Raw genomic sequence first — 17,664 nt, 5'->3', positions numbered from 1 at the left:
TTGGACTCCACCTATTTGTGCTTGCAGTTTAGCTTTCGTATTCCAGTCCTGGACCAAAGTGACAAGCATTTGCTTTAGCACTACACAAAACATGTAGACATCAATCTGGTGACGCCTTTTCATCAATTATCTGCTCACACCTCTCATATGTCGGCTTCTGAAGATAGATAAAAACATGAAGGCTTTGTAACTGCAGTGGGGTCATTTACCAGTTTCTAGAAGCACCTGGTTGACAGAAGTACCTCTCTGAAGAAGGACACCAACGATTGACACATGTCCATTGATAGCAGCAGCAGCTAAAGGGGAGAGTCTTGGGCCAGAATGGCCAGCACTGGTTGCAATGTCTGTTCCTGCTTCCAGCAGGAGGCAGACGGTTGAGTGGTGACCACCAGCTGCAGCCAATGTTAGTGCACCAGCCCCTGTTCAGAGAAATATAAGCATGCACAGTGACACACAGCTGCAATGGCTGCTGGCACCCCCGCCTCTTTCAACCCTATTAACTCCTTTTTTGTGTTTGTGCAACAAACAAACAAACAAACGAATCAGGTATTGTATGCCACGGCTTTATGTATCAAAGTGACATGCAGCTTGAATTATGCTTAGTGCACCTCATCCCGTACCCCATGTCAAAATATCAGCAAGTGGTTGTGCTAAATCTGGACAACTAGTTAATAACATCAGCTTACTTTCTACAGATATACATGCAGTGAATTACGTCGAGAAAGCCGAAATCTTCGTAGTAAAGCTGCAATTTCATAGTTACATGACTGAGTGGATAGCAAGAGCAAAGCATATAATTAAAAAAATCCCAGTACTAACCTAAGAGGCTGTTGGCATTTACAGTAGCACCGTAATTTAATAGCAGCGTTACTACAGACACCTGACCATGCTGCGCAGCATGCATAAGCGGTGTCCAACCACAGTTGTTCGTGAGGTTAACATCGGCGCCTTGCGCCACAAGGTGTTCGGCCAACTTTTTGTACCCATTCGTAGCTGCAATTTGCAACCCCGTTGTGCCTTCTGCATCCTGAGCGTCAACTGGAATACCTGTAACAGTAAAAAACTTTCTTTTTAGGAAGCGAAAAAATCTACACAACTGACACTAGAGAAAAAGCACTGACCATTTGTCAATAGATTACATACTTCCGTTAACTCGTTTTCCAGACAAAGAGACAAAAATGTATTTACTTTCTCCATTGATTTGTCAAATTAGTCACTGTGAAAAATAAGTCATGAAGACGCTTTTCATCCAACTTTGCATCTGCACATTTTAGCAATCTAGTTTTGCCTGGTTTTACAAGTCTAGTTTCACGAAAAAATGGAAGGCGTATTTGCCGCGTTTGTTTGGCTGGGCTTCGATCTGGCTGCGCTTGTGCCAGCTCTCTTCCAAGCACGACCATAATGACGTTCTTTCGGCGCATATCATCGCTTCCTGCGTTAGCGGTACGCAAAAGAATGGCCTTCGAGAGTAGTTTTTGATACTTCGACGAAGCCGTCATGTGTTGAAGGGCAGTTGCCTGACTTGGAGTGCACATGGGAATACCATAGTATACACGTTACAACAGGTCAGGGACTTCTAGTAATTTCCAGACCACTGTGGTACAGATCTGCTGCTTTTACTGAGCGCTTTTCGACTTCGTAGCATTGCAAGCCGCAACAGTTTTGCGTGGTGAGCACATGGATTACTTGCATGCTCGCCCGGCTCGGCTATCGGCTTGTCATCTTTCTCTATGGGCTTGTTTCGGAGTGCGGTCATAGTATGTGCCCAGAATAGTTATACAACAAAAAACGAACCGTGGTCCCGACTCATTTTTTCAATGTAGGGAGTGCTTGCATCGTTTGCATGCTGCTGCGTTTCACCGCGCTAACCGTGCTGTCTATTGTGGCGCTGCGGTGAACTCGCAGCTGCACCACACAGCACCTTTTAGGTCTTTATACCTGTGCTCATACTGACAAGATGCATCACGTTTAACGAGTTTAAAGAAGCGTGGGCAGCCCGGTTAAAAGATCCGGCACAGAAGCGCGTCTCAAGCCGAGTTGAAATCGGGCATCCGAAGTGTTTCAAGAAAAGTGCTATGGCTGTTGCTGTGGCTGTGATCGGCAAAGAGGTAAACGCCCACTTCGTTATTCATTCTTGTGGCACCAACGAGCACTAAGGTCCGGTTGTTAGTCACTTTCTAGTCAATCTGTGTCACGTTTCCTAGCGTCGAGGCGATGCGATGCCCGAGTATCTACAACAGTATGGTATGGTATGAAGAACTTTATTTAGGTCCTGAGGGATCAGTCTGGGACTGATGCGGGCCGCTCCCACTTCGGTACAGAGAGGCCGAGCCACTCTGCCGTCACACGGGCCCTCTGGACAGCCCTGAGTTGGTCCGCCAGCACTTCACTGTGCAGCATACGCTGCCACCACTGTTCACCTCGAGAACCATCACCGGCCAACGCCAAGCAGCGCCACAGCATGTGTTCTAAATCGAGCAAACCCCCACACTTACTACAATAGACTGAAACCCCGCAGTCCGGATTAATTTTATTCATGATGACCGGGTTAGGGTACGTTCGTGTCTGCAGAAGCCTTAATGTAACCGCCTGTGGCCTATTTAGGATGTGGCTGCGGGAATGTCCTGCGCCCTAAGTAATAGTGCATGGTGATTTCGTTGTAGGTTAACAGTTGGTCCCTGTACTCAGGAGTGGGAGATCCAGCCCCTTCAGGGAGTACACGGCACACTAATCCTCGTGCCTCCCTGTGCGCCACCTCGTTGAGGTTACGCGGGGCTCCCTCCACTGTCCCCATGTGCGCCGGGAACCAAGTAACTGTGTGCGAAGTGATATCCCTACCCTGTAGCAGTCTGTTAGCCGGTTCCGCAACAAGTCCTCTCGAGAAGGCGTTAATCGCAGATCGTGAGTCGCTAAACACCAAAACTCTTCATGAATCAATTAGTGCTAGAGCAATAGCCACCTGTTCAGCAACCCCCGGATCTTTGGTATTAATGGAAGCAGCATTTCTAACGCTCCCTTTGCCATCTACCACCACCACCGAATAAGCATTTTTACCATTAATCCATGCGGCGTCAACAAACGCAGACTGCTCCTCCTGATCCTTTGCCTCTCGCAACAAAGCCCTAGCTCTCGCGACCCGCCTCCCTACATTGTGCACGGGGTGCACATTCCGCGGAAACGGACGTACCATGATATTTGCCCTAAGGTTCACATTCAACTTGTGTAGGGGCTCCCTATCGTGCGACACAGCCAGCGATTCTTCAATTGACTCTAAAATATACCTACCCGCTGGCGTGCCTAGCAACCGCTCCCTCTGTACGGTACGTTGAGCCTCAGCAATTTCATCTAAAGTATTATGCAAACCCAGTCGTAACAACATATCATTTGACGTAGTCATAGGCAGACCAAGTGCAGCCCTGATGGCTTTCCTGATTAATGCTTCCAATTTATTTTTCTTCCCCCTATTCCAATTTAGCATAGCTGCCACATACGAGAAATGACACATAATAAATGCGTGAGCTAAGCGCATCGCACCTTCTTCTCCTAAACCCCTATGCCTATTAGAGATCCATCTTATAAGTCTTATGGCCTCCTCCGTCTTCTTGGTAATATGCTGAATGGTTCTAATGTTTGATCCGTTTGCTTCAAGTACAAAACCCAGGACCCTGATTGCTTCAACTTTGGGTATCACCGACCCTTCCCTAGTATGAATTCTAATGCAAGGCTCAACTTCCGGTACCCAACCCTTCGGCCTACGACCTAGCTTCTTAGATTTGAAAATCAACAACTCCGACTTTTTAGTGGAGCACTTGAGCCCCATGAGACCCAGATACTCCTCCGTAAACGTTACCATCTGCTGCAGCCTAGCCTCAAGCTCTCCATCACTACCACCGACACTCCATATAGTAATGTCATCCACGTAGATAGAATAGCCAATACCCTGGACAGTGTCCAGTCTATTAGCCAACTGCAAAATCACCAGATTGAATAACATAGGCGAGAGTACGGATCCCTGCGGAGTACCACAGCAACCCAATTTAAAGACTTCTGACTTTATCTCCCCAAACCTGAGACACGTCCTTCTATCCGTAAGGAAAGCCTTGACAAAATGGAAAAGCCGCTGCCCCATATTCAAGTCCGATAGCACCCGTAGAATGAAAGAATGTCTAATTTTATCGAAAGCTTTTTCCACATCAAGTCCAATTAGTGCCTTAGTATCCCTTGTCCACCGGTCAAGGATCTGATGCTTAATCCTGATCATAGCATCCTGGGTCGTGAGGCCGGGCCGAAATCCTATCATCGAGTGCAGAAAGACCCCATTGCCCTCAACATAACGCGTTAGCCTATTTAAAATGGCATGCTCAGTGACTTTTCCTAAACACGTCGGGGAAATGGGTCTGAGGTTTTCAAGCCCTATGGCCTTCCCCGGTTTGGGTATCAGAACAGTAGTTGCAAGTTTCCACTCTTCCGGGAAAGAGCCTTCCTTCCATCGGCAATTGATCTCCTGCGTAAGGAACTCAATTGACCCATCGTCTAAATTCCATAGCATTTTATTCGTAGTGCCATCCGGCCCTGATGCCGATCGACCATTAAGATTCTGCAGCGCCATCCTTGTATCACTTTCAGTAAATTCCGCATCCATAGCTGCATTTTCGTCCCCACTATATTCCAAAATCACGTCAGGTGTATCGTGCCAGGTCTCCAACGGAAGGTATCTCTCAGCCAAATCCTTCAGCAACTCCTGCTCCGTGGAGTCCCGACACGCCTGATGGACCAGCTTATCTATCACAGTCCTCTGACTAGACTTAGTGTTTGTCTCATCTAGTAAATGTCAAACTCCAGGCGCCTCCCCTCTTAATACGACCATCAATAGAATTGCACACTTCATCCCATTGCTGCTTGCACACTACCCGACAATGGTCTTCAATTTCCTGATTAATCACTGCTATACGCTTTCTAAGCCTTCTATTCAATCTCTGACCCTTCCATCTCGCTAACATTGACTGCTTGGGTTCCAACAAAATTGCCCGGTGACTATCCATGTGTTCCGTGTCAATATTGGTCTGAACCTCTTTAGTGGACGCCTCAGCGTCACTTTTAAGGTGACTAGTCCACTGTTCCAAGGTCAACTCATTTCCCTCATCTTCGAATCTCTGCGACCTTCGTTTCCTAAATGCATCCCAGGCAACCATCTTGAATGTGCGCTCCTTTTTATTAGCCACTACCAAAGTAATCATAAGTATGTAATGATCGCTACCAAAATCTATATTAGAAATGGACCAGGACGAATCCACCACCCCTCGAACAAAAGTGAGATCAGGTGTCGAATCTCTACATGTTGACGTGCCACATCTGGTGGGATACGAGGGGTCTGTAATCAGAGTTAAATTCAAGTCTAGTGCCTGCTGCTATAGTCTCTCCCCCTTAATAGTGTTATAAACATACTTCCACACATGATGTGGTGCATTGAAGTCCCCTCCAATGAGCAATGGTGCATCCTTAGCCAGATTGGTTGCCTTGGTCAAAAGAGATTTGAAACTCTGCTTCGTGTCCCGGGGGGCTACTGTACAGGTTAAGCAGGTAAACGCTCCTTTGACATGACCTTTGCCGACCTAAGATTACTTCCACCATAATATATTCAAGCTTGCAATCTGCCATGTGAAGATCATGTCTAATATACGCCAACCTCCTATTAATGAGAGTAGCGAGTCCGCTGCCCTGTTCGTTATCCTTAACTTCCGCTTTGAAATCCGTTAAGGTCACATTAGACGTCAGTGTTTCCTGTAACATGATAACTTGAGGTTTGACACCATGCGTTCTAACAAATTGCTGCAGAGACGCCTTCTTATGATTGAACCCCCTACAATTCCACTGCCAAATACTAAATGAACTACAACAGTGATCAACGCGCCTTTAAATCTTGCAAAATATGTGTGTAACAGTACTGCGTCTCATTCCAGCTCGCTTCCACCGTTAAATGCTGAGCTTCGGTTTCGTGTCCCCGATCAACTCTCGTTTTCATGACCATTCCGCTGTACCTTGTAATCGAGAAAATTAACTTTTCTGAAAGGATGATGCACACTGCAGAGTGCGCCCCTGCCGGAAATGCCTGGGTGCACGACGCGCAGGTGCCGCACGGCGTCAGCCATACAGTTCTTTGCCAATCGAAACGTACACTCACCGGGAATTCCGAGTCTGGTTTGGACCTTCTTAATTCGTGCACCCGATCTGGGAGCTTCAGTAATATTTCGTTCTAACCGGATTATTCTCTACTTGTTTTTAACCTAACCTAACCTAACCCAGCCCAACACCAACCTTAATCTCCATGCTAAAGTTTCACCAGTGCACTGCGTCGTCGTGCACCCAGCCATTTCCGACAGGGGTGCACTCCGTAGTTCGCATAGCGTCATTCTTTCCGAAAAATTAAGACCCTTGCGTATCTCCAGAAGCGCTCATTGGCCCATTAGCATGTGAACGCTAGGAAAGAAATCTCGAGCTATATTACAATAAATAGTCATTGAGCTGCATATCATATTGACCGCAAATAAAGACGGGGACAGTGGAAGAGAACACAAAAACAACACGGGTGGTTGTGTCGTGACTGCCCGTGTCGTTTTTGTGTTCTCTTCCACGGTCCCCATGTTTATTTGCGGTCAATATGATATGCAGTAAACACCCACTAGGCCAAACTGAAGTTCTCCTGGAGTCATTGGGCTACACGCATGTCAACGATCTTTTAATGCTTTTCATACTTTCTCCTTTAGGCTTCCTCCAGTATTCATTCTTATCTTGCTGTGAGGTCTTATGTGAAGTCTGCTGCCTCCACTTTCCATCCACCTCATATGTTGATCGACATAGCTGTGAGGAGTGCAATTATTTTGTTGTAATATTGTTTCATAACCTGGCATGTTAATATGTACACGCCACTTGCAAATAAAGTTGAATTGGCTCCCAGCCTTTTGTTCTGTAGGTTGATATCCGTTATAGCAAAACTGGAATGTTCAGGCTAAAAGTAGTAACACACAGCTGATTTATTCCAGAAGTTCTGACCTCTGGGATGTGTTACTCTAGACAAAACATGTAGCATTAGTAGCATGCCTTCATGTTGTGTTATCTCATTTAATAACAGGAATCATATTTATACTAGAGCATCTGATAGCCAGCCATTTAGTTTGCCAAGCAGGCTCTAAAGCTTGGCCATGGTGATGAAACACATTTACATTAGGGTTTGGTGTTGGTTAAAACGTCTAACCTTATTTTTAGTCTAATCAACCAACCTGTTCTATTCATTTAATTTGCAGTATGTAAAAAAAGGACAAATTTTCACATTTTGCATTAGAGAGGAGTTGCAGCCTTGTGGTTTACTGCTATGACTCCAGTCCTGCAATTTTCATTGTTGCCCTTTTGGAGCTTACTGCGACCGTGCTAAGGTAAAGTAGGTTTAGATTAGGGGGCATAAGAAGCTTGCATTCCGCATGCGTACATAAGCTGCGTGGGTTCCTTGATTGAAAATTCTCTTAATATACATTTTAAGTTTGCTGTGATGGAAGACAGGTGTACAAGTGTCGGTACTTGCTTTGTAATTTGCTTTATTTTGATCTGATAATGAAATTCAATACAAGTTCTGGAGATCAACAGGGTGATGGAAAATGGTTTGTTGCTGTTAATTCTTTTTCTGCTATTTCATTTCATTTATTTCACCTTGCTCAGTATCGAACAAGGAACACAGGATTGGAGCACAAACTAACAAGTGGTTTATTTCGGACTGGAATTATGTATTTATATAATTGCAAAGAGCAATAGAATATGGGAGAAAGTACCTTTGAAATCATGTGACCTGTAATACGCTCAGGCACTTAAAATATTTTAACATGATATAAACACAGCATGTGCTCAAATGCGATCTATACCTCTGTTAGCAAATACCTATGCACTCCATTTGTCTGTGTGTTCTTCATGTCTGTACACTACTTAGGGCAAGTAAAAAAAAAAAGTTCTGGAGAGAAACCAACGAGGGTGTGTGAATAGTAATTTTTTAGACCTGATTGAATACGAATCGAATAGTGCCAAAAGTGAGTCGAATGGAGTATAGAATACTTTTCAAATATGTTTCGAATAGTTTTAATGAACAGCTGTTTTCACAATTTATGTAAAACGCTGATCACATCCTAGAATTCGTAAATGTGCTACGAGTGTTAGCATACACCAACTAGTTTGTATACACAGGACTCTTTGGAGAGTGCAATGATCTCTGTATAGCCGGCAAAGTATGGCTCCCTAAGTAGCGTAGCCTGCTGCTCTATTTAATTTCACATGTCTTATGCCTATACTATACCTGTGGGGGGTGAAATTTGTCGTACTTTTCCGCCAATTTTATGTTTGATTACGCTCAGTTACCATTCTTAAAAGTGTTGAAAAATATTTACATTTAGGGATATTGACTATTCAACTTGAAGACCATATTCAATAGGACATTATTTGATTCGTTATTTGAAAATTTCAAATATTCACACACCCCTAGAAACCAATCATGGGAATACCAAAGGAGAAGTAGATTTATGATTAGTAGACGCTGTTAAAAAGCTTGGACACCAGTCATTTTGATTAGACATTAGACACTTGTGAGGCCTCACAACCGACTATTTTGCACTAAATAAAAGAACATGGTAAACAAGAATGCACGGCAAAGCAGAAACGCAAAAAAGACAACGGGTGAGAGGGATGTAACATCTGATTGCTGCAGGCGTTCAAACTGGAGAGACAACTTTGAGCCAGAGTTGTTAGTGGAAGTCTGAGGCGCCGGACAAGATATGACAATGGGAAAGCAGTCACAATGGTTGCCTCTGCTATTGTAATAACAGCAGAGCTGAAAAAGCATTATCTATGACTCGGGTATGTCTCGGGTATGTACCAGCTGCATACCTAAGTATCCATTTGAATGACTTTAGTGCAGTATAAGCAGTTGTGTGTGTCCATGTCTTTCTGTTCTGTGTTTCATTGTTTTGCAAATAGACAATATGTACTACTTGAATGCTAAGACAGCAAATTAACCCAATTTAAGAAATACATAAGGAATTTATGAAATGGAAAGAATATTGTCATCCACCCGACTGTAGCATGAAATTACAAAGGAAACTGATACGGGTTTCTCAGAAAGGGAAGCTACAGTCAGGTGGATGGCAATTTTTTCCCTCTCATGAACATGTCTCCACCTTGTGGGCTTGCGCAGAACTGTTTTACCATGAAGGGTTAAATCTGTTATTGGAATTACCCTGCCTTACTTCACTTCATGGTGGGGCACAGAATTAATTTTAAGTATTTTTCTTTTTCCAGAATTCTCCGCTTTTTGTAAAGACTGTGACACCGTGCAATGAACTCAAATTTCTATATACTATACACACATCATTGGATGTTGTCGAAGAAAAGATATCTCCTGGGAACAAGAGTTCTGGAGACGTTCGGGAGCTGTATTTGGGATTGCTGTACCCCACAGAGGACTATAAAGTTTATGGATATGTGACAAACACTAAAACAAAGTTCATTGTAATTGTGGAAACTTCGCGTACAACTCTTCGTGACAATGAAATCCGGCAGGTAGGTACAGTGGTGCAATTTCATCTTTCATGTTTCATTCATTGAAAATGCACAGCATGCAAACAAAATTAAATTGTTGCAGATGTTTCACAAACTTCATGCTTCGTACTGTGATGTTGTTTGCAATCCCTTCTATGTACCTGGTGACCAGATAGTGTCCAGGTCAGTTGCATCTATTACATTTATTTATTTCATTTTGAGGAGGTTTGTGTTAACACATTTATTGTATAACCTTCATTGTAGGTCATTTGACAGCACAGTCAATGGAATAATGACTGGAGAGTGACTTATCAAGAGGTTCACCTTTCTGGTAAATGAAACAAGAATAAAGATATGATCCCAAGAGTGTTTTATGAGTGTGAACATCAGAGCATAAAGTACTTGCTTGTTTTGGCTGCAAGCAGGCACTAACCCTTTCAGGCGCTGTGTGCACAAGTGTGCACACCAAGATATTGCACCAAGAACAAGAGGATAGATGAAAGTAATATTTCAAATGTATTACATATTGAAACACTTCCGATGGGAATAGTGCTGTAAGTTTGAATAACATGTGCGGAATGTTTTTAGTAAAACTATTGAGAAGGTAGAAGTTTCGGTGTTTTTTGCGGTGTCAGTATGTCAGATGTGGTGAGTTCCCTTCTTTCATTGTGCTTCAATTTTTTGCTCCTGGCTTTATTTTGAAGTGGCTGGATGGGCACTTTTCAAGCCTGCCAGACATGAAATAGTTGTTCTCAAATTTTGTGTTCCTGTAGTCAGCTTTCACAAGGAGTCTGCATTCTGCTAACCTGACGAAACTCGTTAAAGAATTCAAGGAAAGTGGTGAAACGAACTTTTCAACGAACAATTAATCGGCGCCTGAAAGGGTTAAGCAAGCTCTTCAAATATGGCGTCACTCCACTTTATGACGTAGCTTGAATTACAACTAGTAGAGGGCAACACAGTGATAGAGATGTGTACAGCAACTAATTGAGGCATTGGGCACGGTGATAATATAGCATTTCAATTGGTAAAGTGTATGCATTGACACATGTTTATAGTACAAGTTTTGCATTTTAGGTCATTTGACACAGCCAATGGGGGTGGTGCCAAAAAAACATGCACTCGCCAAGAATAAAAGAAAAATAAAGAACATGACGTTTCGTGCCTCGTACGGGTCCCTTGATCATAATGAAAATATAAGCATGGGCACGCGACTATTTGTGACTGCGGTGGCGCAGCGTGCAGGTGTATATCTTGGGAAGATTACCCCGCATCCTGTTTATCGTGCATCTAGTTGATTGAATGTAGTAAGATTCTAAAAGGAAACGGGCAGACAGGTGTTTCTAAGTTGCGATGATGGCTGCTGGGTCCCAGTCAATGCTGTGTCCGGTTAGTTCACGATGGTCCACCAGGGGGTTCATGGCTGTGTGGCCCTTGGCAACATCATTCATGTGTTGTTTCAAGCACCATTTAAAATTTCCGCTCTGGCAGATGTGATGTATAACATGTCACACTCCTTGCATGGTATCTTGTAGATCACTCCTGGGTAGTCCATGTGCTTCAAAGGGTCTTTTGCATGAACCAGCTGTTGGTTAAGTTTTTGGAAAGGCGTGTGGGCAATTTGCACACGTAGCCCTTAAAGGGCCCCTCACCAGGCTCCTTAGGAAATTTCGGTGATACGATGGAAGTTGTTACATGTCCTCTAGGGAGCGTTCTGCCACAAAACGTTTTCAAATCGGCTCATTAATAGCGAAGATAGAAATATTTAGTACTGCAAACCCATGATTTTAGCAGGTGGGCTCCACTGCCAAGCTTGGCACACTCTCCACTCGTTCCGTCTAGCCTCTGCAAGCGAAATTCCTTCCTTGTGTTCTCCCATACTGGACCTTGAGGATCATGTGACGCATACGTCATGAGCCCCGCCTTCGTTTTTTTTTTTTTTGCTCCTCGGTTTTCTTTTCGGCACTGCGCACTTCTGCTGTCGGCATTGTGCACGAGCTGTTGTGATCGCAGCGGCACGATTTTGTGTGCTGTGCAGAAGGACACATGACTAGCGGTATAATTCAGTGCTACACGTATACTGAGGCAGAACAAGCAGATCGCAGGTCATGATCATGTGCTGGAACACGGTAGAAAATGGCATAGTTTCGGTACCTGCGCACATGACCGCACGACCGTAAGAACAAGCAGATGAAGCGGAAGTACATCTCTCTTGCTTCGGTGTGAAGAAAACAAAAAACATGCAGACATTCCGTTTGTGTGTTTTATTATTTCTCTAAACTTCAGTTTGTCAATTCAAGCGACAGATCACAGAATTAACAGATGTTGCCTTGAATATTTCTCGAAGTCTCGTGTCACCACGAGCGACGTCACACTGCGGACACAAGTACGTAGGCGCAGGCACACGAGTACGTCACTGCCCGGCTTGGAGTGCAGTCGCCGCGAGGTAAAAGGAAAAGGCGTCCCAATTAAAATTTCAGATCTTTCCGTGGCATGTAGCAAAGTAATTCTTTGCCAACACGATCGTTAGCGTGTATTGTATGCTCTGCGCTTGTCAGCTCAAAGTGGCCAGACCTGGTGAGGGGCCTTCAAAAATTCTTGCCAGGGCTTCGCTTGTTCACACTGTGTAAGGTACCGCTGCACACTTCACTGTTTATTTTGCCGTTTCATGGTGGAAACAAGCGAAGCTCTTGCAAGAATTTTGCAAGAATTGCAAGAATTGTGCAAATCACCCACTATGTGGAATCCAGCATTGGCTGGACTCCGCAGCCATCATCGTAACTGAGAAACACTTATCTGCCCGTTTGCTTTTACATGTAATATCTTACTACATTCAATCAACTAGACGCATGATAAACAGGATGCGGGGTAATCTTCCAGAGATATGCACCTGCACGCTGCGCCACCTCGGCCATAAATAGGTACGCACCCATGCTTACATCTTCATTTTGATCAAGGGACCCATACGGGGCCTGAATCCTGATGTTTTTTTTTATTATTTTTTTGGCACCAGCATGTTTCCTGGCCAGACGAGTTTTCGTCGGACACCTGACTACAGTCGGTGGGATAATGACTGGAGAGTGGTTTATCAAGAGGCTCACCATTGTGGTGGTAAATGAAGAGAGAACAAAAATGTGCTGCCCACAAGTTTGTTTTTATGAGACTGAACTCTGAACACACAACATTCTAAGATTGCCATCTGAATGCAAAAGTTTTTGCAAGAAAGGTTTTTTTTTTTTTGCTATAAGCAGGCATTATGTAAGCCTTTCAAATATGGCGTTGCTCCACTTGATGCTGGAAATTGGATGCTGACTAGCAGAAGGCAACACAGTGACAGCAGTGTGTCCAGCAACTGGTTGAGGCATTGGGTTCGGTGATAATATAGCATTTCGGTCAGTAACAATCAACGTGTTCTTGGAGAGTACACCCCATTCTCGGCTGTTGATGCCACCCATGATGAATATGCATGAACCTGTAAAGCAAATAGGCACTTTTCAGTCTATGGATAGTATAGTGGCAATTTCTTACCTATGGTTGCAGTAGAAGCACTATGCCTGGCCACTGCAAGCTTGCAGGTTTTTTTCCATTCTGAGTGCTTGGAGCCGACATCAATAGAGTTCATGCTTACAGGGTGCTCCTCTTCAACATCAGCTGTTCTGCAGCCTCCACAGAGCCAGATTTTGCCATTGATGAGAGTTGCAGATGAAAAGGCTCGAGGTAGCCTGAGTGGTATACCTTGAGCCCAGCTGTTAGAAATAAAGTAGACCCTTTATGCATGGACAAAGAATATGAGACTAGAGCATAGAAAGGCGTGAAATACAAAAAAAAATTGCCTGTCATGTTGTAGTGAGTACAGAAGAACTTCAGAAACAGCTGGGCCATTGGGCCTCTCGGACATTCCTCCTAAAAGCCATATGCGTCCCTCCTTGACCACTGCAGCCATGCCCATTCTTGGCTCTGGCATTGAGTTTAGCTGCTTCCATTCATTCTTCTTCAAGTCATACTCTTCAACAGAAGAAAGTAGTCTGTGAATAAAAAAAAATTTTTAAGACGATATGAAACAATATCTATGTCAATGACCTTTCCCAGAGCTCTGTAGTTGCCCTTGGTTTGTGTCAACCATGCCCTCTAATATCTATGTTATTGTCTTATTTCCCTCCATTTGATCCTGTGCAGCAAGCGAATAAATAGTTTCCTTGGTATTTATAATGTTACCCTAATAATATGGTCAATTCTGTGCATTAAATGCCCAGCCCAAGTTTTAAACCAACAAATGCAGGCCACTGGTGCATGTATGGTTCAGTAGTGTGAAGGCCTGTTGCAACCACACAGAACATGTTTGCTGTGTTTATTTGATGTGCAACATCATGTTTGTTTCATGCTGCACTGGCCCGTGCTGTAACCGGGGCTTAGTGCAATAGAAAAAGCTGGAATATGAAACATCAAAATGTTTGATAGAGTGGAAGCATTGAGGAATTGAGCACTATGCTTTCCCATTTTTAAATGAAAATTTTTACTGGCCGCATCTTCACAGTGATGGCAAGAAGTCGGGCTTTCTTTCTCTTCAGAATATCATCAACATATAGTTACTGAATCTATCTGTGGTGCTGTTATTTTCTTACCATTATGGTAAAGTGCAAAAAACAGCCACGTGGATATTTCAAAGCATGTTAAAAATTCCAGGTGCCAAGGTGAGTCCTTGGTAAGTTTTGAGTCACCTGTAGCAGATAGCTCAGTATCACCTCTTGGTGGACTACCTGAAGAGGTGGTCATCACTTGCATGACAAATTGCAATTTTCAGGTTTCCAAGTACATTTTGCATAAACCGTGATACTAGCACTAGTTTCAAGGTACCTGCTCCAAAATGTACTGCAAACTATGTTGGTATCCCAGTTGATGGTCTTCCGAAGCTTTCCTTCGTGCACTGTGAAGAGAACTGGAATGCCAGCCGGTTTTGCGGCACGTTTTGAGAACAGTTGCTGACACTGGTGCCAGCTTCAGCTTTTCTGTTAAATGACTGTGACTTAATTATTACTTGGCCTAAATTGCAGTTGAGCTGCAGCATGTGCTCTAAGTGATTGAGTATAAGTTAAAAAAAAGATTTGTTAAATGAGCATTGTGATTTGTCATGCATCACTCACCTATGTATTGAGTTATTCCTAAGAACTGAAACCCAGCTAGACAGACTCCTCTTAGCATGTACTGTAAATACATATATTCCCACAGGCTTTTTGCACTATTGAGATAAATTTCCACATGATTTTGCAGTTCTGGGATGAAATTAAGGTAGTTAAATTTTGATATTTTTTGTTATTCTTGTCTTCAAAGAGCATATGAATGTTTTCTTGAAAAATTTTGCACTAATGGGGTGCCATAACATAAAGCTATTCCAAACTTTTCTATTCCTATTCTGCAATCTGCCCTATGCAATTGATCAAAAACTTTTTTGGACCACCCATACTTTGCCTTTCTGTCACGCGACGTCACGTAAACCGCGATGGCTCCCCGTCTGATATGACGTGTACACTCTGATTATGCATGATTTGACTGAACAAGAGAAAAATAGTTATTTCCGATTCCACGCTTTTTCACCATTAGCCGTCAGTTATTGGTCAAGAGTTTTTGGGCTGCACCCACTTCACCGCCTGTCACGCAACATCGCAAAACCACGAAAACTCACCGTGTCAAAGTGATGCGTACATGTTAAAGATTCATTAATATGCCGAACAAAACTGAATTTTCTTCTGAATAGCCGCAAGCTGCCCCATTCCGAAAGGAATAACAGATGGCTGCCGTTGATCACTCGGGCACTGGCTACTCGCACCTGCCGGAGAGCATGAGTTTATTTGCACATAATAAAGCTTTTTGCGTGGCCATGTGACGTGTTCGAGCCTTTTTGGTACGTTTACTACCTCGTGCTACCAACTCCTCTTTGCTGAGGATCGGTTTTAGTGTCATTCTTAAGCCTCCATTACATGCTGCCGTGATTTTCGACCAGCCACTGCAAGCTAAGTAAGGAAAAGCGGACCAATCGCAGATGCCGGCCCCAGCCTCTTCTTCTGGTTATCGATTTTCATTGCACTGGCTCGGCCTCATCGAATCCCTCTTCACTTGAGTGTGCTCCTCGCCTCTTGTCAGCCAATTAGGTAAGACAAGCCGCTCAGTGTAGGCAAGGTTATTCGATTTTCAAGCAAAGAAAAGTGACCTCCTATGATCGAGGACAGCGTTTGATTGGTCTGTTCAGACAGCCCTGCGGGTCACCGCCCAACGCTTGCATCGGCGATTACGCAAATTTCACGTCAGGAGATTGGAATAAAAACATATTGGAATAGTTTTACGTTATAGGGCCCCTGAAACATTTCCCACTTAAAATCATGAAACCAAAGTGAGGCTGTAGACTTGAAGTCACCTCAAGGATTCTAAAAATAAAGAGAATTGCGGCAGAATTCATCTCATAATGACTCTCAGTGGTAATGCGATTAGCATTTGAGGAATGTAGTGATGCACCGTATTTCTAAAGTCAAGTTTATTTACCATTGGTACTGGTCATTCTGAGAATTCTGTTGCTTCGGCTTTATGTGTCATACTTTGGTATGATCTCGGTTTGCTATAGCACTTGCTTGCCAAGGTCACTCACGAGCATGGTGGCATGATGACAATGAGATGACGATTCCTAAAGGATGACAATGGTACAACAACATGAGGAGGATGGGATGACGACAATAGCGTGATGACGATATGGCAACCTCCGAATGACGACGATGGCACGATCACGACAGCATGACAACAGTACGACAATAGATGCATGATAGAGACTGTCTGACAACGATGGCATGGCAACTGTGGAATAATCGTGATTGAATCATGACAGCGTGATGATGATGAAACAAAGAACAACTGACGTGGTTGGATTGACTAAGGTGGCATGACAATGTTATGAAGTTACTGAAGTGATGACAATGGTAAAACAACAGTGTTAAGATGATGGCATGGCAAGAGTTGGATGTCTAAGTTAGAATGACGGCGATGGAATGACCACGATGGCAACACAACGACGGTATCACAACGGTTGCATTATGACTGCGTAACGACGTCGTGAAAGAAGCCCGCGAATACACGCAAAGCTGCCGCGCGACTCGAGGCACTTTGCGTGTATTCGCGGGCTTTTTTTCAGGCTCGGACAATGACTTTTATGTAGCTCATATTGAGCAACAGAAATCTGTATCGGGAATGTTAACAGCTGAGCTGTTTAAGCTTTCGTTCAGCCGTGGAGCGTTACCAGAAAACTCAGCCCAGCTGTGCGCTGCCTAGCAACCACCTGCGAGAGCACCGAGCCACGTAACCTCCTCGCACCCCACGCGCATAGGGCGGAGTCGTGACGTCACAGGCGAGTCGAAGCTCGCAACAGCCGGCGACGCACCTCTCGCATCCGTGCGTACGTGCTGCTGCCATGGGAAGACGGAAGAAAGTCCGGACGCCCGAAGAAGCGTCTTACGAGGAAGAGCGCCGTACTACCAAGCGAGAAGCGATGTGTCGCCGCCGAGCTGATCCGGAACACCGCGCCGAAGCTGCGGCTGAGAAGAAACGACGCCGAGTCGAGTATACCGAGTTTCAATCCAGGGAACGCGAGAGTCGACACTTAAACGCTCCAACGCTCGACGTCGCCGAGAAAGCGATCCCGGCCTGCGACTGCTCGAAAACTTCCAGTGTCAAGCCCGCCGAGCCACGGGGCATGCGAACGGCCAATTCCAGCGCGAATTTCTGGGCATAGAGTTTGGGCACAACTGTCGCGTCTGTGACCGACAAGGAAGCTCGGCGCGCGGCTCAGCGTGACTACGATCTACGAAGGAGAGCCGACCCTGCCGATCGCGCCAAGGCCGCCGCCGAGCCAAGGATCCATAGTTTCGGGCCAGAGACAACGAACGCTGCCGTCTGAATTCTCGGCGCCGCCGGGACTCGGTTCCGGGCCTGCGCATCACCGAGAGCTTCCAATGCCAAGCCGGGCCGCAAATCCATGGGAGGTGCGAACGGCCGCTTCCAGCCTTGGCATAGAGTTCGGGCACAGCTGCCGCGTCTGTGACCGGCTCTTTT

At 44.7% G+C, this 17,664-nt stretch overlaps 3 protein-coding genes across 9 annotated transcripts in view; 1 reads left to right on the top strand and 2 right to left on the bottom strand.

The window, feature by feature from the left end:
* LOC139054185 (ankyrin repeat and SAM domain-containing protein 6-like) overlaps positions 1-1,645 on the bottom strand; it is a 31,826-nt gene extending 30,181 nt beyond the window's left edge. Inside the window, exons 1-3 of one of the 5 annotated variants that reach the window (XM_070530856.1) lie at positions 1,336-1,645; positions 820-1,047; positions 210-419 (exon numbers count right to left, since the gene is read on the bottom strand). In XM_070530856.1, coding sequence (XP_070386957.1) covers positions 210-419; positions 820-1,047; positions 1,336-1,426 — 529 coding nt within the window. In that variant the 5' untranslated portion in view covers positions 1,427-1,645. The other 4 variants (XM_070530857.1, XM_070530859.1, XM_070530858.1 and 1 more) reach the window with 4 other exon arrangements.
* A 76-nt stretch (positions 1,646-1,721) lies between these two features.
* Positions 1,722-9,937, top strand: LOC139054188 (trafficking protein particle complex subunit 2-like protein). Its single transcript, XM_070530864.1, has 4 exons — positions 1,722-2,108; positions 9,334-9,594; positions 9,677-9,756; positions 9,838-9,937. Exons 1-4 carry the CDS (start codon positions 2,076-2,078, stop codon positions 9,878-9,880), a joined length of 417 nt encoding a protein of 138 aa, XP_070386965.1. The 5' UTR covers positions 1,722-2,075; the 3' UTR covers positions 9,881-9,937.
* Positions 9,938-12,708: 2,771 nt separating this feature from the next.
* Positions 12,709-17,664, bottom strand: part of LOC139054184 (alpha-scruin-like) — a 46,502-nt gene continuing 41,546 nt past the window's right edge. For all 3 annotated transcript variants that reach the window (XM_070530855.1, XM_070530853.1, XM_070530854.1), the window contains 3 exons: positions 13,407-13,598; positions 13,102-13,319; positions 12,709-13,045 (listed from right to left, as the gene is read on the bottom strand). In XM_070530855.1, coding sequence (XP_070386956.1) covers positions 12,828-13,045; positions 13,102-13,319; positions 13,407-13,598 — 628 coding nt within the window. In that variant the 3' untranslated portion in view covers positions 12,709-12,827. The remainder of the gene's footprint in view (positions 13,046-13,101; positions 13,320-13,406; positions 13,599-17,664) is intronic.

This window comes from Dermacentor albipictus, chromosome 1 (genome assembly GCF_038994185.2).
Source record: "Dermacentor albipictus isolate Rhodes 1998 colony chromosome 1, USDA_Dalb.pri_finalv2, whole genome shotgun sequence".
NCBI lineage: Eukaryota > Metazoa > Arthropoda > Arachnida > Ixodida > Ixodidae > Dermacentor > Dermacentor albipictus.
Note: the sequence above shows the minus strand (reverse complement) of the source record. Positions and strands in the feature narration are given on the sequence as shown.

What these genes read in the sequence shown, in the direction of transcription:
- LOC139054188 (XM_070530864.1), top strand. Translation starts at nt 2,076, where the DNA reads ATGGCTGTTGCTGTGGCTGTGATCGGCAAAGAG. An exon ending in GTGACAATGAAATCCGGCAG is followed by an intron (nt 9,595 to 9,676) that starts GTAGGTACAGTG and finishes AAATTGTTGCAG; the next exon opens with ATGTTTCACAAACTTCATGC. An exon ending in GGTGACCAGATAGTGTCCAG is followed by an intron (nt 9,757 to 9,837) that starts GTCAGTTGCATC and finishes CCTTCATTGTAG; the next exon opens with GTCATTTGACAGCACAGTCA.